This window comes from Strix aluco, chromosome 5 (genome assembly GCF_031877795.1).
Source record: "Strix aluco isolate bStrAlu1 chromosome 5, bStrAlu1.hap1, whole genome shotgun sequence".
NCBI lineage: Eukaryota > Metazoa > Chordata > Aves > Strigiformes > Strigidae > Strix > Strix aluco.
In genome coordinates, this window is record NC_133935.1 from 88,989,064 (window position 1) to 89,010,406 (window position 21,343).

Here is a 21,343-nt window from a genome sequence, read left to right on the forward strand (position 1 = left end):
CTGTGAGGGGGGTGAGGCCCTGGCACAGGTTGCCCAGAGAAGCTGTGGCTGCCCCCTCCCTGGAAGGGTTCAAGGCCAGGTTGGACGGGGCTTTGGGCAACCTGGGCTAGTGGAAGGTGGCCCTGCCCGGAGCAGGGGGTGGCAGCACTGGATGGGCATTAAGGTCCCTTCCAGCCCAAACCAGTCTGTGATTCTATGACTTCCAAAAGCAAAGCCTGACCCCAGTGGTTGCCAAAGGGACCCTTGGCCATGAAAACTCTCCAGCAGCACATCTGCTGTCTGAGGGCAGCAGCAGCCATCCTGGGTCAGAACGGGGTCCCATGCCTGGCTTCCAGCCAAGGCGAGCACCAGCAGCGTCAGAGCCGATGGTCGCATTGCATGTGGCCAGCAAGTGATGGGAAGCAGCAAGAGAACACGAGGTCCACGTCATTCCCACGCCTACGGGGCACCCAAACCACCCAACGCACAAGGATGGCCGCCCCCGGGCTGGCAGGGCTCAGCAGAGCAATGCCACCAGGGAGGCCAGGAGGCAGAATACCCACAACCACAACAACGACAACAACCACAACCGCAGGTTGGTTGGGATGCATCAGGTATTGGCTTCTCTGCAATGTGCCACCTCCAAGTATTAGTTTTCAAGATGCATTCATTGTCATAGCAACGACAAGCGCAACGCGGCATTGATGTACTCACCGTTTTCCTGAGACGCAAGCTTAGACCAAGGGCCAGAAAGAAGATCGAGGAAAAAACTCCTCAGGGCTCGCTCCAGGCCCCGGCCAGCCCCACTCCTCATGGCGCATGGGCAGGGAGGCGCTGGGCTTCACCAGGCTCCACCGGTCTCCCCGCTGCCCACCCGGGGTCCCGCGGTGCCTGTCCCTGTGCAGGTTGGGGGCTCGGCTGCTGCCGAGGCGTGCGCTGGCCGCAGCACAGGGCAGCCCCCTCCACCTCTCCCGGCCCCTTACCTGGCCTTGGCGCGGCTGCTCCTCCGGAGCGTGGGCAGGTCGGCCTCCTTCTCCTCCTGCACCCGCTGCAGGGACGGGGAGCGGCTGTGGGCGCTGCGGGAGCTGGCCAGGCTGCCGTCCCCCGCCCCGGCCCCCGCCTCCTGCATCTGCGCCAGCAGCTGGGGGGGCAGGCTGCGCAGCGAGGGCACCGGCGAGTAGGACGCCCGGCTCTCTGCCTTCAGGTTGTTGTCGCTGGCCGAGCGCTGCAGCACGCGCGGGGATGAGAGGCCGCCGAGGATCCGTCTCCGCTTCGTGTAGCTGGGGGTTTCTCTGAAAGGCACTGCAAAAGAGCCGGGGAGAGCGGCGTTAGCTACAGCGTCGGCCGGCCATGCTCGGGCTGGAAGATGGCGGCAGCGCTGGAGGGCTGAGGCAGGCGGAGCTGGGCCCCGAAGGCAGGAACGGCCGGGGCAGAGCACGCAGCTCCCCCGCCTGCAGCTCCTCTGCCCCGGCACCAGCCCAGGGACAGCACCCGGGAGCCGGCGGGGCAGGCGAGCCCGACGCGGTGCACCGGCATGGGGAGGATCTGGAGGTTGCGACACGTGCGTGGGACAGGGGCAGCGGCAGTGACCCTTGGCCACCGCTTACCCCTCTGTTTTGGAGGCACGGAAGACCCAAAGCTAAAGCTTCAGGCATGTGCCAAGTGCAAGCCTAGGAAATACAATGCACAGGATTAAAGACCAGCTGCTCCCTGCCCTGCCCGAGCCTCTGCCCAACCCTCGCGAGGGTGCGGAAGAAATGGACCTCACGGAGCCACCTGAAGATGCAAACTCCTGCCTCTGCCTGCAGCTCTGCAGAGGGAAGAAGTGTGGAAGCGGGGAGAACGTGGTTGCAGGGGAAGAGGGCTCTGCTGCCGAGCCTCAGCACTACAGACTTCAGGTCAGGAAAGACGTATTTTCCTAAATTTTCTTTAATGAATCCATTTCCATCCTGAACCTCAACGTGTCTGAATTGTGGCAACGTCCAGCAGGGAACCTAGCGTCGACAATATCCCACCCATTTCTGGTGCAAACGTAGCAGCAAAAGCAAAGGGAGAGGAGAAGCATGGTGAGGTCTCCTGCTCAAAGGACACTCAGAGCAGCGTGACCTCTCGCCCTGTCGCATCCGAGACTCCCTGGCTTCACCCTCCCGAGGCCACCCCTGCCATGGCAGCCGGCACAAAGGTGCGGGAGCCCCAAACACGCTCCCGTAGCCACCGCCGAGGGGCCGCAGGGGCCAGGAGTGGCCAGGGCTGTGGGCAGGACTGCGGGCAGGATGCTGCCCGGCGCTGAGCGAGGCCTCAGGCCTGTGTCATCCTTGACCGAACACCCTGAAGGTGCTTCCCAGCTGTGCTGCGCAGCCGCGCTTGGAATATTTTTCCAAAGAATATTTTAGGTTCAAAGTACAAGAATTTCAGGCTCCTGTAACTCTTCCCGTTGCCATAGCGACGCGATGCATTTGTTCTCTGATGAGTTTCAACCACGTGGTGGGGGAATTTCTGCCGGCAGCGTCCGCACTCCCCACGGTGGCTCAGCCTGGCTGCCTGCACAGCGCCCAGGTGCTGCCAGCGCCCCGCGGCCAGGCCACCCCAACAGGAAAAATGGGACAAAACGGTCACCCGGAGACCACAGGCAAGGAGGGGTGTCAGGCGGAAAGCAGAAAGCCTGGGCCTAGATGTGATGCAGTCCCAGGGGTAAGACGTGTTGTGGATTCGGTGCCGGGGAGTTTGCAGGACTGCAGCCCGCGGGACGCTGAGCCACAGCCTGTCCTGCCAACGTGACGTGCTGCAGGCGAGGCCACAGTCAGGGGTAGCTACAACCCCGTCACAGGCAGCGCTGAACGGGTTTGGTTGACGAGGGCTGTCGAGCCAAGTTCATGTGTCATCCAGACATGCGACAGATCTCCAGCAGACATTTAATTTTGTACTACATCACTTCTCATAGACAACCACTTTAAAAAAAATCAGAGAAGGAAATATTAAACGGATGCGTGTCATGGTAACTGGCAGATGTAAAAATTATTAAAAATTGCAAATAGTCATTGGAAACACGAGGAAGCTTCTTGCTAGTCTCAAAGAGGTGTTTTCAAACCAAGCCAAGTCAGTAACTTTAAGCATGACTCTTGGAAAAAGTACAGAATTACTTTCACTAAAAGTGCCAAAGTCTGCCCAGTGATAAAAGCACATCAGTCAGTGCCTGAGCACCTTTCCAGACGGAGGCCAAGGCACATCCTGGCCAAGCGAGTCCATCCCTGGTATGTGTCCAGGGCCCAACACTGAAGGTGAAACCAAGTGATCACGGGGACCGTAACCTGAGAGCAGCCGTGAGCCCCCAGCGTCAACCCAATGGGAGCTGCCGCGCTGCCGGAACAGGCGATCGGAGCCTGCTGCGCCTCGGCCGGGGAACAGCGATGCCCCGGGGAGGGGCCTCAGCGGCTCCACCACAGGCAGCGGCACAGCTGGAGAAAAGCCAAGTTTGGATCCACACTGTGTGAGAATTTTGGCAAACAGGAAATATTCAGTCAGAAAAAATTCAAGATCTAGAAAAATCTGCCTGGACCGTTCTTCTCCCTGTGCTGGGAGAAGGCAGAAGCAGCAGCCAGCCCCTGGCAATGACCGGTGACACCCGTGCTCCGCCCCAGCTGCCCAGGCAGAGCCCACGCCGCGCTCCCCCCGCGCACGCCCATTGCTGCCAGGAGGCAAAAGGGCCCCTCAGACCCCAGAACTGCAGCCAGCGCCGTGCAGAGGGACCCGTCGGTTCATCGCTCTCCCCCGCGTGGCTGGGCTCAGCTCCATCGGCCTTGACACCAAACCAAGAGAGAAAGAGAGAAAAACAAGACTGCAACGATGAAAACTTCAGATAGCAGGAGTTGGTCTGGGCTTGCTTCAGTGAGTTTTATAAATTAATTATTAGTTTCTTAATATTAATTACTTGGGAAAAAAATCATAGCTGTATGCTGAACAGATCATATGCAAGCTTACTGTAAAATAACCCTACTGACGAGCTGCTCTTACCAAGCTGACAAAAGAAAAGGAAAAAAGATAAAAAGAAGGAAAGAAAAAGAGATTTCTCTTGCAAGGGAAGAAAGCAGCACAGCAGGCAGGAGATCCTTCTGGCCTACGCTGGATCTCCTCTGCTCCTGGTTGCCTCAGCGTAACAAAAATCAGAGGTAAGGCTGCCCCAGCCCCTGCTCTCCCCACGGCACCAGGGAGGTGCCGAACGGGTCAGGGTCAGGTTCGGAGGGGACTATCGGCACCATTCATGGCCAGACGTTCACAGCAAGCACCGGCTGCTGGGCACTGAGACACAAACAGGCTGCTCAAGGACTCACTGATAGAGGGAAGGTACTTTATAATTCTTGACACAGGTCAGGGCAAGTGCTTTAATTTAGCCTGTCAAATAAATCACCTGGTCACCCACTTCCACACTCTACGCAAGAGCAGTCATCACCTTATATATTCAAAGTGCTCCCTCCCAACACCAAAATTATAGCATCCACCTTAAAACCAAAGAAAAATACAACTTCTCTCTCAGATTCACATCAGAGAAGAGCAGTGGCAGGGGAAGGCAGTCAAGGACTGCTCTGCTACTCGCTAATCCATTCATCATAACGTCAAGTATAACAGTCCCCAAAGCACAACGTAACACAGCGTTTACAGGAGTAAACAAGAAGGTATCCAGGTCACATAACAAGTTGCAAAGCCAAAGTTTCCAGAGATTTAACCCCAGAAGCATATTAAGAGGATGGAATTACAGCTGCAAAGGCAGTCTCCTGAAAGACAGGACGCACCTGCACAATCTATGTAATTTTAATTTGGCCCCAGCACACAGTAACCGCATGTGAGGCGGGATCCCAACAGCTCACTTCATTTCCCAAAGTGGGATTTAGGAGCAAGGGAGTCACAGGAGTCCCAACAATGAGTGAAAACCCCAGCTTTCCAGCACTATCACAGGAGCACACTTTCAGCTGATATATGTTCAGACTGCAAAGTTCCCCAGGCTCTCAGGTGTCCAAAGATGTCCGATGTCTCCTGAGCCAGGCACCTGCAGCCAAGGACCCAGCGTGGCATGCAGAGGAGAGCCCAGGGGGACGTGGCAAAGCCCTCAGGAGCCTGAAAGCACAGGTACAGATGATGGACACCTTACCTGCTCCAACTTCAGTGCTTAGCTCCTGGCCCCCGGACTGCCCTGGGTCTCGTTTGAGGGCCACTATGCAGCCAGGAAGACAACTGGAGCAAGATCAGATGTTTCTACACAGAGGTTAGAGCTAGAAATGACCATACATCACAGAGAACCCCGGCGAGCAGACGTCCAGGCAACTTCCCAGGAGGAGGGCAATACAGGACTGCTCTCCCCAGATGCTCCAGAGCTTTTCCAAAGCACAGACCTACGTCCAGCCAGTCTGGAAGCTCTGCCATGCAGATGCAGCACAAGCCTGGGTCTTTCTGGACAGAAATTAGATATATTCCGAGAGATACAACCATATTCTTGGCTGTGATACGCAATGAGGTGCAGCAGACAGAAAACTGAGGCCACCGCGTACACGGGGCAGTGATGTGGGCAAAGGACAGCCACAGTCCGCACCGGCAGCAGAGCCCGGCCCAGCGCCCTCTAGGCATCCTCTTACTGCTGTTTTTAAACTGGCCTTTCCTAGGAGAGGTCAGCGAGCGACTGCAACCTCAACGTGTGATCAGCTTCTATTTCTCTCCCTGGGGAAGCACCATGTTTCCAAAAGCATAAGTCTTGGGGAAACCCTCTGCTGTTCTGAGGGAAGACGAGTGAAAGATGAGAACTTTATGGTTGGACTACATGATCTTCAAGGTCTTTTCCAACCTAGATGATTCTGTGATTCTGTAAACTTCCCACTAGGGCTGGAAGCTCTGAATTCACCGTAACTCTCTGCTGGGAGTAGCACGCTTCTGAGGCCCTGGCAACGCACAGACCAACCACGTGCTCACAGCAGCCAAACTGCATTTGTGCAGCTGCATCCAGCTCTCCAGAACGTGCAACAATCCCAGGCCCATTTAGCATCTTAAAAACGCAGGAGGAGCCCCCTCTGCCCGTGCTGTCCTGCGGGACGGCCAGCGCTCGGCTCCTGCACCGTGCCAGCGAGGATGTCGCAGTCCTGCCTGCTCCGCTGGCTCTAACTCTGAGGGCCAACCCCCTCTAGCACAGCAGAGTGGCTTCATTTAGCCAAAAATTAGGTGACTCCCAGCTTTACAGAAGACTAAGTCTTCTTCTGTTCAGAAGGACCTCAAGCAAGGTTGCCTTCGTGCCGCCCTCCCTGTTGCATCCTCTGCACGAGCCCCAGCTGGCCACGGAGATGGGACCCTGCCCCGGCCCCCGCCAGCCGCTGTCACGGCAGTACGAAGGACTGAAATCACACTCCTCCCCAGAGAGAAGGCAGCTGAAAGGGAGGGCTGGAGAGGGCTCCTGGCAGGCTGGGGATCTGCTGCGGGACGTGAGACCTGTCTCATCCAACAGCTTCCCAATGCCAGAAATCAGGGGCAACCCTCTGCCCCCTCGTCCGCTCCCACCTGCATGGGGTGCCAGTCCCCAGGCATCAGAGCAGCCTCCAGCTCAACTCAGCAGCCCCCCAGAAAGCACACGCAGCAAAATAAAACCATGAATAACCGTGCAAGAGCATTTTTATTCTAGGTCAGTGAAAACCAGACCCATGCAAGAGTCAGGGCAGGAAAACACGCAGGAGCAAGGTGGCTGAGTGGAGAAGACCCGCTTTGGGCTGGGAGCTGAGACCAGCAGAGCTCTGTCCTAGTGCCAGGGAACAGCAGGAGGGACCACAGCTGGCCATAGCACTGGGGTTTCCAGCCGGGGAGGGGACGGGGAGCACCAGGGCAGGAGCCACCAAGGAAAGAGCAAGTGGGGCCATGCACAGCGGGGCACTCACAGAAGCCCCCACACACTCACAGCAGACAGGGGAGCAGCCCAGAGGGGCTGCCTGTGTCCCCAGGCCCCTCACAGAGGCAGTTGAGAGGTTTGGGAATAAGGCTTGGGGAGGGCGGGTTTCCCCCACGGGGAGCGTGGTCCCTGGCCAGGGCCACCAGCCCAGCACAGGGTCTGGGGGAGCAGAACACCCAGCCAGGACACAGCCCCTCACCCCCCAGCCTCGCAGCAGGGACGGGGTGGTGGGAAGAGACCTCGGACCTGTCGTGAGACCTGAGGAGCTGCTCCCTAGACGGGGCCTGACATGGTAAACCCCAGCGTGGTGACTGAGGTTTTGTATGGGCAGTTTATTCATAACCCAATTTATAACGGGAAGAGCCGATCCGCCTCGGTTCGGCGGGTGAACTCCCTGCCAGGAGGCTCAGAGGTGCCGCGATGCCCCAGACCGCTGTGCGAGTCCCGAGACACGCTTCGGTCGGCCCCACGGGCTGCTTGGCCAGCTCCCCCCTGCTCCCCAACCTGCCTGAAACTGGTAATAATAATAATAATAGTAATAAACTGCTGAGCCTGAACTCCAGCCGCCAGGTGCCAGGAACAGGAGAGTTCCAGGCTGCCGCCAAACAGCCAGTACTGACAAAGGTTTCCTCTCCCCATTTCCCCAAATCCACTGTCCCCAGTGGGGAAGGGAGGGAAGTGAGAGCAATAAAGAAAAATAACTTCATGCAGTTCATACAATCAGCTTTGAAGATTCTTTTCTATACCTTCTCAAGAGTTTAATCAAAGTATGTTTACTGGGTTTCTCACAGCAAAATGAATCACTTCAGTTACCATGACAGCGCTGCTCGAAGCAGCACAGCCGTGCCCCAGCCAGCCTGGCTCAGCTGACGCTCCCGCGTTCGCTCTCTGCCCCCTGGAATGGGGAGCACAGGGCTCTGGGCTGGAAAACGCCCCTCGCCGCCGAGGTGTGGCGGGAGCAGGACGCAGCCAGGGCTCCCCGAGGGGCTCCCGGCCCCAGGATGCGGCACAGACACCCGGACCACGCTCCAAACCACCCCGAGCTGCATCTAATGAACCAAAGTGTAATCAACGCTCAGGGGTTATTTAGCTTTGCTGGCTCAATGTTAAATATTCATGTAAAAGAGCAAAAGCACACGGAGTGCAAATGTCTCCACAGTTCCAAGCTGAGTAGGCCACATTTACATTTTAATAGTGGAAAATTACAAAGCAAACTGGAGAAGGTGCGGAGCATCTCCCCTCATGCGGCACGCGGCAGATTATGCTCAGGCTTTTCTCCCCTGCAGGAGGGAGAGGCTACTCCAGGAGACCTTCCAGGTATTTTTTTTTCTAGGAATGAAAACGAAAGGAGAAGGATGAGATAATGAGGCAGACCAGAACCTCTCAGCTCCAAACAGGGAGCTGGTAATTTACCTCAGTACTAAAGTAGTCCACTGAAAGGAATTATAGCCTCATTAGACTTCTTTAATTAAAAAAAACCCCAAAACATCCTCCAACCATTTCTCTAGCCACCTCCGTTTGCCTCTCAGCTACCAATTTTTCCACCTGATGCTGCACCCCGGGACAGAGCCCCTCAGAGCCAGCCCCTCCTCACCCTTCACGCAAACACAGGTCTCTCACCCCATCCTGCTCAGTGCCAGCCCTTCACAGCTGGAAACAGATTTTACTCTGCATTTGTAAAACCTAAATTGAAACCGCTAAAAATACATGTTAATTGTATAACTTGCTAGTTTTCCCGTACAAGCAATTCTCAAATGTGCTGGCAATTCACCTGTGAGTGGTACTCTTACATGAGATTTTCAGCCTTTCTCTTCAGATAGAATCCATCAGCCTGATGCATCTCAACACTGGAAATTCTGCCTTGCAAGAGTTTGGTGCATTTTTTACTCCCCTGTTTCACGTTGTTACAGTCAGCACATCCAGGGTCCCGCTTGGACTATGAGGCCATGGCTAAACCCCGCCGAGGCAATCCTAACAACTGCTCAGACCCGTGACAGGAGCACGCACTTAAATCAACAATAATAACAGAAAATCTGAAAAATCTAATGAGTGTTTCTCATCTGTCTTTGAAAATAATGCCCATTGATACCTCGTACTGGCAAAAAATGCACCCAAGACTGAAATGAAGCGTTTAAAACTTCCCCCACAATTCCAAGGATAGCAGTAACCGACGTTTGTTCAGTTATGTACATTCAAATTAGCAGGTCGAAAGCTTCTGCAGCAAAGTTCAAAAGAATTTGCAATACAGCTCATTGAGTCTCTGGCCTATATTTAAAATACTCCTCCAAAAGCTCCAGAGACGGGGAGGCAGCTTTGAAAGGGCCAGTGGAATGATCCCAACAACCGTAACGAGCTTAGCTTCCTATCATTTCTGGGAAAAGCTTAGAAAAACTGAAACAGGACATTTATCAATTAATAAAAAGGAATGATAATTAAATTTATATCAGCCAAGATGGCTTTCAGAGCTCAAATTTCACTGACAAAAATACCTGCTGACATCTTAAGCTTGGGTGAAACTGTTGACCCTATGATATTCTGATTCCATGCTACCACTGGACAAGTTACCAGAGCACATTTTAACAGACTCAATAATGAATTGCTAATGGAGAACAACAGTTGGGAATAATTCCAATATTATCCAGTCAGTCGGTTCTTGGTACAGTAGTATTTATATTTTTGCCTTTATTAATGACTTAGAAAAAATACAGATCATTGGCAATAAAAGTACAGGTGATGCAATGACTGATGCAATGACATTGGTCAAACATCACTGGTAGAAGTGGGTAGATTTAGACTGAATGTAAGTAAAAAATGTTATACAATGAAAGTGGTAAGACACTGGGACAAGTCGCCCAGAGAAGCTGTGGCTGCCCCCTCCCTGGAAGGGTTCAAGGCCAGGTTGGACGGGGCTTTGGGCAACCTGGGCTAGTGGAAGGTGTCCCTGCCTGGGGCAGGGGGTGGCACTGGATGAACTTGAAGGCCCCTCCCAACCCAAACCATCCTGTGATTCTATGATGTAGAAGAAAGGGTATCAACACAATGAAATCTCAGGCATTCGTCATCTCAACACCCTTCATCACAGCCTGATGCAAAATGAAGCATCTGGGAAACAAGAATGGAGGTTGCACAACACAGGACTGTTCCATGAAAAGCAGAGAGACTGAAACAAGCCCGTGAGTCCTGACACAAACCACCTGGGGACAGGCTCCAAGACCAAAGCAGTGAGCACAAGAGCTAACATAGCCAACAGATCATCAACTCCCAAAAAGGGTGGCATCGTCTGTTCATCTGTAAGATTATCATGGAAAAATGCATCTAAATTCAGCCCACATTTCTAAAAATAATGTTAAAAACCAGCAAGTGTTCGAAATAAAGCCATGCAATGGTTCAGAAGTTGGTCAACCTGATCTATATTAAGAAAACAACAAAACAAACAGAAGTTGTTCATGGTTTGCCAAGGTGACAGTCAGACATATCTGTATAGTGGGAAAGAGTTCTCATGCAAAAGTTTGCACAGACTTGTGTAAGCATTACTGTTTTCATCACAAAATGACAATACTGGTCACTCTGGTCTTAAAAATTTATTGCTCCGTCAGTAGCTTTTTGAGGAATTTCTCCAACTCATGATGAAAAACTAGATTTCTCCCATGAGGTCACCCTTGAGCAGGCCCATGTCACTGGAGGACTGACCACATCCCCTGCTGAAGGGGTGGCGAAGGGCTTTTGGGGAGATGAGGACAGGAGGAGCGTCCCGGGGGCAGGCTCTGGTGTCCCGCACAGGCCCCCTAGGCAGCCCGGGTGAAAACGAAGGGTCAGCAACTGCAAGCACCACGGAGACAGTGTCCCAGTGAGGCGCAGATGTCTGAACACCACCACAAGGCGTAAGCGTCCCCTCTCTTCAGAGAGGGGAAACCACAGCCTGAGGAGCTGCTCTTCTCAACTACATGCCTAATACACCAATAAACTCTAAGCTTTGACTTTACCCAGCCCAGATTTTAACTCCGTTTCCAAACAAGTACAGCCACCAAACACAGCTCAGCCTTCCCAGGCAGAAGCGATTTTCTGCACAACATCTAAGTTCTATGACCATCTGTGACTTCTGTTGTGAATGTCCCTACTCCGGACCACTGAATTTGCTGTGCCAAGAAGAGTATGAAACCCATCTCTACCCTGCTGTAATCGAAGAGCAACTTCTGGAAGGAACTGGGAGCTGTTCCAGTTGTCCCACTGCATTTTACAGCATTGTTTGCAGAGAACCAGACCCTTCCTTAGGAACTGCCAGACTGCTCAGACCAAGGCCTCACACAGCTTAACATTCTGTCTGACAATAGTGAGCAAAAAAAGTCTTCGTAGAAGGCACACAAGGAAGAAGGGCACACAGAAAGCTATCACTCTCCATCTTACCTCTTCACCGCTGCCAGCTTACAGATTTCCAACTATCCTTATAAATAGAGTAAGTTCAACAGGAACATCCACATTTGTTACACGTACCAGGAAATGTGACACAATCAGACAAATTTCCATCATACAAGAACTCATTTATAGCTTCCACACAAAGTTTTTCAACATCTACCTCATTTAGCACATTCCAAAAATTTCTCTGGGAATGGATCAAGTGGAAAGATTAGAAAGGAAGAAGCAATGTCATAACCTCTACTGCTCGTCTTACACGTCTAAGATGCTCTATGCCCTTCTACAGTGCAGCTCCAAGAAAAAGCTCTCTCTGAGCTTGGTAGTGGTTAGAAACACTACTCAAACACAGGATACCATTACAAAAATATAGAAAGCAAAGCAAACATCCCTATGCCACTCTAGAAAACCCTCATCTCAAAAAAGACATAGTAGAGCCAGAAGAGGTTCAGACCAGGGCAACGTGGATGGTCAAAGATCCGAAATGGCATCACCTTTCCCTCATGAAAGGAAAAATGTTGCACCAATGGTGAATATTATGAACAAGTTATTGAATCTTAGCAACAAGTGATATGAAGTTATAGTGTCCTAAGGAAGCAAACTGCTGCCTTTTAAATCCCTTGGGGTGGATGTCTCCTCTTCACAGGGGAGAACTTGTCAGAGACTTTCTGACAGACAGCTTCACAGCACATGGACATACCTGGAACAGGCTCCAGGTAAGGAGGGCACCTGAGGGACAAGAAGACACTCCAGGACACCCTCAATAATGAGATATAACTTATTCTTTGGTTTGAGCTATAAAACATCATAAAGCTGAAATTTCTCAGCAACAACTGACAATTCAATGCTCAAAGTGTCATGTAATCTTCCTAATATGCCATGCTCTAAATTAATACCCCGGTGTCAGCTCACACTGAGAAGGGACCTGGGAAGGGGGCCACAAGCATCCGGGTATGCACTGCTTATCGGCTTCCACCCGGGATGGACACCAAGTACGGAGGAGTTCAGGGACCAGCTCGTTTTCTGACCTTTGCTCTGTCCAACCTGTGTCTTCATATGCCTAAATACCTTGAAAAAACCCACCCTGAAGTAGCAGGAGAGAGCCAGGCTGTGGTGCAATGCTGCCCTTACGGCGCTAACGGTACGTCAGGGCTGTCGGATCTCGGGCTGACGCGGGCCGAGGGACTCTCACGCCCCAGAGCAGGGACCACCGCGGGGTCACCAAGGGAGGAGTTACTCCCCACCCCTGCCCGTACACGTCGGGAAACAAGCGTTGCTATGGTGCACTCCAGTGTGGCAAACAAATGCTGCTGATCTCATAGAGCTGCAGATCATCATTCTCCGACAAAAAGGTATCCCACGTAATATGGGGCAACTGTTTGGGGCCTCGTTATGACTGATAATGAATTAATTCCTTTGACTTGAAGTTGGTGGTTGCTTAGTGACCATGAATCATGACCTGGATATATTCAGCGTAAGAAAAGGGAAGACAGCCCCAACCAGTCTTATATACATCTAATACTTAAGGCTCATTTCTCAGTATTGAACTAATATTATTCCTCCAGATCTACTTTCACACAGGGAGAGAAAATATGGATCAGAAGTTTTTAAAAAATTTGCAAAGTTATAAAACCATAATTACGAAACAAAGCAACTATATTTAAATGCCTACTTGGACAAGAGTGGCAAAATGAAGACATCAACTGGTACTGCAGAATATATTTATTCTGTGATTATGAAAATAATTGAAATCAATATGAAGTTACAATATGCTCAGAATCACTAAGGGGAGCTATAAACATTAAAGAAAAACAAGTGGTTAGTAGAATGAAGGAAACTTCAAAAAAAGCTTTTGGGCTCCTTTGTAGATGCAGAAGTATGTTCTAAAAGCAGGAGGAAGAGGCATTTGTGTCATCATGACAAAGCAGAGACAGCTACTAATTAGCTGAAACAAATACCTTAAAACTTTCAGGCTAAGAAATCTTCCCAAAAAGATGGATCTTGAGAATTATCGAGCAGCTGGCATGAGATCCAACTGATAAAAAAACAATGTACAATTAACACCACTGCAAATGTTTTAATGAAAAACAGGTCATGTGGTGCACATTTCATTTTTTTGAGAGGAATTACACATTGGACTGATGAATGTCGATGTGGATTTAAGATGCGAACACCAGAGGCTGGCGGTGGCACTCTGGAGGGGCCTCGCTGTTCAGACACGACCCGTTTGCATTGTTTCCCACCGACCAGCTCCTGGTGTCCCGGCTCCTCTCGCGGCCCTTTCCCATCACCATCCCCGGGCTGTGCCAGGAACTGGACACGCAGCCCAGGACCACCCCGAGGCAGCACCAGTAAACGCGCTTAACTGAGAGCGTCTCCAACCCTGCCGGAGCGGTGGGAGCCGAGGCCCTGCGGTCACACCCGAGGGGACCCTCCTGCGGCTTCGGAAGGGCCTTCGTGCTGCCCTCGCCGACCCACAGAAACCGTTCCCATCCGGGAACGGCAGAGGCGGCGCTGACCAACCAGCACCGGGATACGGCACAGAGGGTCTGCGGTGGCACTGACGAGCCCTCACAGTCCAACCTCTCAGGTCCAACCACAAAAATAAAGCAATAAAGCACAGCAGTTGCCATTCCCAGCATTCTGTCTGCAGATCCATAAAACATGAGGATAAGGAAAAAAACAGAAATGATGAACAGCCCAATTCCACAGTCTCTGCAAACATTTTCTGCTTGTAAGAACATGCTCCCCCTCCCCAGACCTGCAGCCCTCCACCCTGACCTTCTCCAGCCCCGGCGCTGGTGGCTGGGAGGAAACGGGCGGCTCTGGGTCTCTGCCCCGTTCCTGTGCGCAGGGAAGGCGGCCAAGCCTGCGTGGGCAGCCCGGCGGGCTGGGACCAGTGGCCACCAACCACCCGCCGGCCACACTGGGCATCTGTCCTCACACGGTGTCACCCTGGCGAGACCCACGGGCTCAGCGCCTGTCGGCAGATGGGGCACATCGGGTGATTTTCTGGAACAGCTTCTGGGTTATTTTCACCTGAGAGAAATTCAGTTCATGCCCTCCGGGCTTGCTTCACATTGCAAGACCAAGTACAGCAAGTGGGGACAGGCAGCTCCAGCTCAGAGGAGCGCTCCGAACCCAGACAAATGCTGATGAAGGCTCCAAGAGCCTGGAGGTACAGTGAGGGGCGAAGGGCAGTCCTGCAGAGCAGAGCGAAAGCCGCTGCTAACATCCCTCCTCCCACAGGCTTAATGCAGCAAGTCTCTCTGGGTATTTCTGACCATGGGCGCCACCACTTATTGTCTCACAGCCAGAGAAGTGCAGCCTAATATTGGGAACTCAAGAAGATTTTTCCAAGAGCGATCACTCACAGCCCTGCCTTACGCTGCCCTTTCCTACCAGAGTCTCAGTTTCAGTATTTCTTCAACTTTCTGACAGAACTATCAGAGAAAAGGCCAGACCAAGCAGTGCCCCTTCCCCACCCTAAGTAACGCCAGTCTGCTCCCCTCCGGTCTGACACTCACACCTCTCCGTTCTTAATGAACTACGAAAAACAATTTCTCCTTGCTTGGGAAGCTTGCTGCCAGTTCCCCTGACCCCAGGTGGATACCATCTGGACCTGCTGCTTTGCCTGTGATTAGTTTACAACTGCTACCTGACCTATTTTATATAAACAGCCATACCTAAAACATGAACAATTCATTCTGCTTGACATGTTTTCATGCCCTTTTTCCTTACACTTTTTCAATAAAAATAATTGAGCCAGTCAATCACAGATTCAGATTCAATCATAGAGGAATTTAGGCTGGAAGGGAACTTTAGGAGGTCGTCTAGTCCAAAACCCATCTCACGGCAAAGAGAGTCACTTCCCTCTTGAATTAATAGGGCAGCTTTCTTGCGAGCTCTGTTCACTCACATAGTTACAAAGAATTTTCAGGCTTTTCCCCATGCCCTTTCTGACTCTTATCTTCCCACAAATTCTCAGCAGCTGTTTGTAACTATCAGCGATAGCTAGCCAAGAAAAGAAGTGATAAAGGATGTCTTGGGACCCAGGTTTCTCGATTCACAGCCTCTTCCAAGAACCAAGCCCAATATTTGCTGGCTTTTCCAAACTCCACAAGTCTTTGTCAGCTGCTGACCTGATGGCTCTGTACCTGCTGTGGAGGCACACATGCTGAGAATTAACTCTTTGCACTGGTTCCTCCGTTGCTCTAGAGAGCTCTGGACCAATAAACTTCTCAGAATAATTCAAGAAAACTCAACAAGTGTTGATTTTATATGTGACCTAAAACTCAGTTTTGCGTGACTTATATCACATGATAATGTCAACACTACAGAAGGACAGAAGAGATGCGCAAGGAAAAAGGCTGACCAGAAAATCCCAAAATACTCCTCATCAAGAAGCAAGTACAACCAGAACAGCTGCTACTTCACTTCTTTTACTTATAGGAGCTTCAGTGTGGGGAAGCTCCATAAGCACTACTACTGCTAAGGCAGAGGATGTCTCCTCCTTGCACCAAGCCCCATTAGCAGCCTCCACAGGAGAGGATCTCTAGTGTGAAATGGCCTCAAGGATGCCGAGAGAGAGGAGAGGGTAAGGCACTGTACAGAAGAGCTTCGCAGAGCTACTCCAGACTAACCGTTTGGCTAATTCTTTAGCTTGGCAGTCTCAGCAGTCATAAGCAAACACTGGTCTGAATAACCAGGCTAGATACTGATGGCCCCAGGAGGAAAGCAGCTCTGTGCTGCCCCTCCCAAGACCCAAACCTGGCTGCAAGCTGCAGCTTCCCCCGGCCGCTGCAGGCGGCACCAGGAAACCACCACGAACACACCCGCGCTAACACAGCCCTGGGCTCTACAGCAGGACTAACAAGGGAGAAAAGAGGAAGAAGAAAGATCGAACTCACCAACATCGGACTCTTTGTGGGTTTTGATGATTTCAGCCAATTCAAAATTTCCTGCAATGATGGCCACCTGAAAAGAGAGGGAGGGAAGACAGTTGAGCGGCTCTGAACAGCACCGATCCTGCACTCGCTCGCACGGATTTCGCCATATGGACTAATAACAGCTGCTTTCCGTGGGGGAGGCAGAGCCAGCAATTGTTCTGCCTCAGCTCATCCAGTCAGTAACCCCAAGGTGAGAACACGCTCTCAGCACTGCAGGGAGAGCGTATGTCGATGTTTGTGTAACGAGAGGGTGGCCAATAGCTGGGGGATAACTGTCCCCCTCTCCTCAGGGTCTGGGGTGATACGCCTAACACCAGCGAGGGATTAATAATCTCAGGTCTTCCCAATACTGGCAAGATGTTCTCCGGCCTGAAGCTTTTCAGTGAATCCTGGTTAGCCAATGGAAGATGACTTACCAGCAACCGAGCTCCCTGCACACCCCACCTGAACTTCCCAGGACTAACTCGCGCCCGCTCCAAGCTCCCATGGCCGAGCAAGTGCTTCCACTCAGAACGCTGCAGCAGCAGCTTGCCCCCACACAGCCACGGCACTTTAGACCAGCGTTAAACACTGCTTTGCCCACCACCCATCCTGGGGTTTCTCTCCACAGGAAGAATCTTGGACAACTCAAAGGAACAAGGAAAGCAGGGATGCTGAACATGGGTCTGCCAACAAAACTGGTCTGTCTTACTCCAGGATCTGCTTCTACAAACACTCACATCCTGGGGAACCACAAAACACCAGTGGCCCACGTGAAGGTGGGTTAACATGCTAAGAGGAGAGAAACTGAAGTACCACTCTCCTGAAGCAAGACTTGAGCCAATAGACTAGTGAAATCACTTGAACTCTTTGTTGATTTCTTATGTATTTGGGGGGGGGGGGGAAAAAAAAACAAACAACCAGAACAGCACCGCATCACAGCTAGTAAGGCACAACAATCCAGTATTTTCAGGACAAGGTGCAAAAGTATTTTTTTAACATGTGAAAGAACCATGGTGAGATGGGTCAGAGTACACAGAGTCCATCACTGGTCCTTGGGAAATTAAACTGGACAAACTGCTCTGGACTCAACTGGTCAAGTCCTGCGTCCGATGCCCCCGCAAACCACAGCCACCTCTTCCCTTCCCACCCCTCCCAGCACGCCCGGTCCCCCCAGCCACTGCTGAGCCTCTTCAGAGGGTGCCCTCACTCAGCAGCACCCACAGCAGCTTTGGGAATGAGAAACATTCCCAAACATTGACTCTGGGCAAAAACACAGTGCTGCTGCTCAGAGCATGAAAATGTGTAAGAACGGGCTGAGACAGAGCTGCAGGTTTTGCCTGTCCATGCTGGGACCATCACACCCCCGCGCCTTTTTCTTTTTAAGTCAGGGTTGGTATTTGAGACAAACGTATTTGATCAGGCAGGCAGCAGAAAGCAAACCCTCACAGACACTGACAAAGTCAAGAGCAATACTGGCAGCTCCAGCTGTTAAACGTTTCCCTGCCCTCCTACAGAACAGCTTTTAGAAATACGAGGTTCATTTGCATTTTGCCACTAACTTGTGACGAAGGGATATATTTAACTTGGTGACTCAGTACAGCATGCACACCTCTCTACTATCATCCTTTATCAGCAGAAATAGTCTTACTATCCTCAGCTCAACAATGTTTATGTGAATTTTTTTCATTTTCTGAGGCCCAGAATTCATGCTCTACTCCTCAGCCAGAGCTGGAAGCGATCAGTGATGGCTGGAAGAAATGAAACCTTCCTTCTGCATTCGGGAAATTAGGCCACAGTAGCAAAGAAAATCAAGTAAGAATCTCTGCTTTTCCCCAAGCTTGCTTCAAATTGCAATCTTTTTCTGTCTCTCTGTATATATACATACACATTTATAAGATGTGCTCTCCCAATGGTCACATTCTTTGAGCAGGCAAAGAAAGCTTTTGTACAGAAGGGAAGTGACCTGAATTCGGGGAAATTTGAAAGCAAAGCTAACCAAGCTGACAAAAGACTGGAGAGAAGAATTTAGGAAAAGCATTTGAACTTCAAAGTTCCTCAAATGAACAACTGACGTACGGTCCACTGTCTGTGTGAAAAATCAAAATTCAAAGTAAAAATTATGACTCTCCTGAGGTGGATGTCTCGGGAATCGCCCCCAGAACGCACAGTGAGCTGCGGGCACCCCGGGCGGCCCTGCCGGTCTGGCTGCGGGAGGGGGGGTCTCCCACCACCCCGCGGGAGGTCTCGGCGCCGGGACAGCTCACGCTGCAGGAGCAGAAGCTCCGTCCCTCCCTGCCTGGGAAGCGTTACGGCTTCCAGGAAAGGCGAGAAGAAACACGCTGGATAAGAAGCCTGTTAAGAGTAAAATCTCACATAAATCCCTAGGAAGGGAGAAGAGCCCTGCTGGCTACGTCTGTCAATCCAATTTGGAAAAAGCAAAGGAGGCAGAAGGGTTTCACGTGCTGCACTGCCGCCTCAGCCACTGCTCCCCTGCACACTGGCTTCCCCAGCTCCGGAATCACCGGCAGCGGTCCCGTCCCGGAGCCGCTGTGCAGCACCCAACTGCGCTGCTGAAGCCGTCTGAGGCTGCACGACACTGAACTCCTCTAAGGTGACAGCAGTAGCTTTCTGAGGACAGGTAAACAAGAAAACGAAGTCTCAAGGATAGAAACTCCTGAAAACATGTATTATTTTTAATAAATATTTCACAGGTAGCAATTTCAGTGCTTGTACACCACAGTGGGAGGAACTGGTGACTATCAGAAAAAGCGTTCTGACTCCCTCACAGAAAATAAATGATCTAACTTCAAGCAATAAGCCAGAGGTCCCACACAGGAATGGCATCCTATCGTCACAGCCAAGCTACTCATCCTGGTGATGTCACAGAGACAGCAGACACTGGGCAAAGGGCATTTCTCACTGTGTCTTGTTCCTGTGCTACAAACAGAGACTCTGTCCTGCCGCACGCCACGGGCTGAGCAATGAAAATCCACGTTCAGGCTGCACAAGACATGCAGCCGTACTACGGTGCTGGCATGGGGACATGTTCTGACATGCTGTAACACCTTCAGTCATTCCATAGCGTGACATCAAAGGGACAATGCTTTTTAATCTAACAGCAATTTGCCTATTTTTATCTTTTGGGGCAAATTCAGTAATTTCTAAAAGAAAGCAGGAGGGACACATGAACAGGCTGTGCAGCATGTAATGTTAGTGTGCTTATAAGGTCTTAAAAGTTAACAGGAGAAAATCAAAAGATCATTTAAATATTCCTGGTGAGAGTCATAGCTCTGAGATCTAACCCAGGTCCTACAGATAACAGTACTGTGCAAACATCCCAAAAAAAAAAAAAAAGAAAAAGTTCACTCACTGCGTGAAACCATGAGAACACCCCGCAGCCCCTCTCAGCTACAGGCTGGCACAGAGCTCAGGTAACAACTGATGCGGGTTCACCACGGACGTGCCCAGGCGCAACAGGACAGAGGGGCCATCTGCAAACTGCTGCTGCACACCACATCCGTGGCAGCAGCATCGTGCCAGCTATCCACCCACCAGCCCTCAAAAACATGGCAGGTGTCCAGCCTCCACAGAGGGGAAACCAAAGGAATTCACCTCTACGGTGTCACGGCCACGGGCGCAGCTGCCCGGGGCTGCTGCCTCCTCGCTCCACCCAGCACAGGTCTCTCGGAGGTCTGTAATCACTTGTTTGCCACCAGACATAAGCCAAAGATGCACAGACTGATTAAACTACTGTAAACCATAGCACTTCACTGCATTTTCATCCCGGGCCTGCTTTTATAATAATATTTACTTCTTCTGGTTCTGAATTGTCACTATGTATTCACATGAAAGGATCTGTTATCTCCTTGCACTGAGCTGTGGCGTGCAACGGGGAGCGACGATGGATCTGGAGTGGAAGTGTTGAGCTATGGGAAGACGTTGCATTTTTCAGCTCCAAAAAGGCATCTCAGAGAGGTCAGGTCTAAGTGCTCGGACAAGGACAAGCTCACGCTACATGAAGAACTGATCCCCTACGGGTGCAACACAGAGGTGGCACCTCCAGGCTAGCAGGCAGGCGGGAAAGTAGCCCTGCAGACCAAACCCCGCGGCCCCTCCGCACCCACCATCGCCAGCCCACGGCCTCCACACGCCGCAGACGTGGATCTGACCGGGGCCCAGGGCAGGGAAGCCACCTCCAGGGGAGACAGAGCTGCCCGGGCTGGCAGCGGCCCTGTGGCAGCGGTAACAAACAGGCAGCTGCCTGTGCTCCAGGGGCGCCGTGCCGGTCCCGGGCAGCACACTCGCCCCGGCGTCCGCCAGGACACCATGGCAGCTCCGCTCCCAGCCCTGCAGTTTTTCTGAGGAAGGAAGAACCACAGCACAAAGGGATATGAAATGTGTTTTGACGATCCTGCTGCCATGGCCAGGATCTCGCTCAGTGGAGGGTGCAGGTAAGAATATCTCCAGGGACAAGGGTCCTGGCCAACCTGGTATTTTAGATACAAATGCAAAGAACAGCTATCCTGAAGATTAAAAAAAAGTGGAGTCACTTCCCTGGCACAACAATATCACAACAGTGGGTGCAATCACCTTGAACTTGTCCCCACGAGTATGGACGCTGCTGGGTCCAAGGTGAATTTCCACCATTATCTGCCCTTTGGTACCTAAAAACAAACACTCATGGTAAAGCACCACTCCCCTGTGACGTGGAAGGGACAGGCCCTACGGCATGCAAAGAGCTCACAGGCTGCCAACACTGGGGATAGCACCTGGTAAAGGTCTGAAAGAGGAGGAGAGGGGGGAACTGGGAGACATAAGAGTAGCAAAACAACCAACTAGCCCTGAGTCACAGACTCTTAGCCATATGAGTTTAGGGAAGCATCCAGTTGACATAAAAGCTGGTAAGGATCTTCATGAAGTGGGAAGAAAAAGAAAGAGAGGGAGGCAAAGTGATCAAGTTCAGTGGCAGGAGTTGACTTTTTTTTTTATGAGATCTTCAACAGGGAGTTACCCAAAGGTCAGAAGAACACTGAGTAGATGCCCACAAACAAGCTCGGGGGGCTGGAACACCCTCCTGTGAGGACAGGCTGAGAGAGTTGGGGGGTTC

General features: G+C 51.6%; 1 protein-coding gene across 7 annotated transcripts in view; it reads right to left on the minus strand.

The window, feature by feature from the left end:
- The window catches only part of SHANK3 (SH3 and multiple ankyrin repeat domains 3), a 350,787-nt gene that overhangs the window by 233,127 nt on the left and 96,317 nt on the right, over window positions 1-21,343 (minus strand). For all 7 annotated transcript variants that reach the window (XM_074828192.1, XM_074828195.1, XM_074828198.1 and 4 more), the window contains exons 10-11: window positions 16,216-16,282; window positions 963-1,281 (exon numbers count right to left, since the gene is read on the minus strand). In XM_074828192.1, coding sequence (XP_074684293.1) covers window positions 963-1,281; window positions 16,216-16,282 — 386 coding nt within the window. The remainder of the gene's footprint in view (window positions 1-962; window positions 1,282-16,215; window positions 16,283-21,343) is intronic.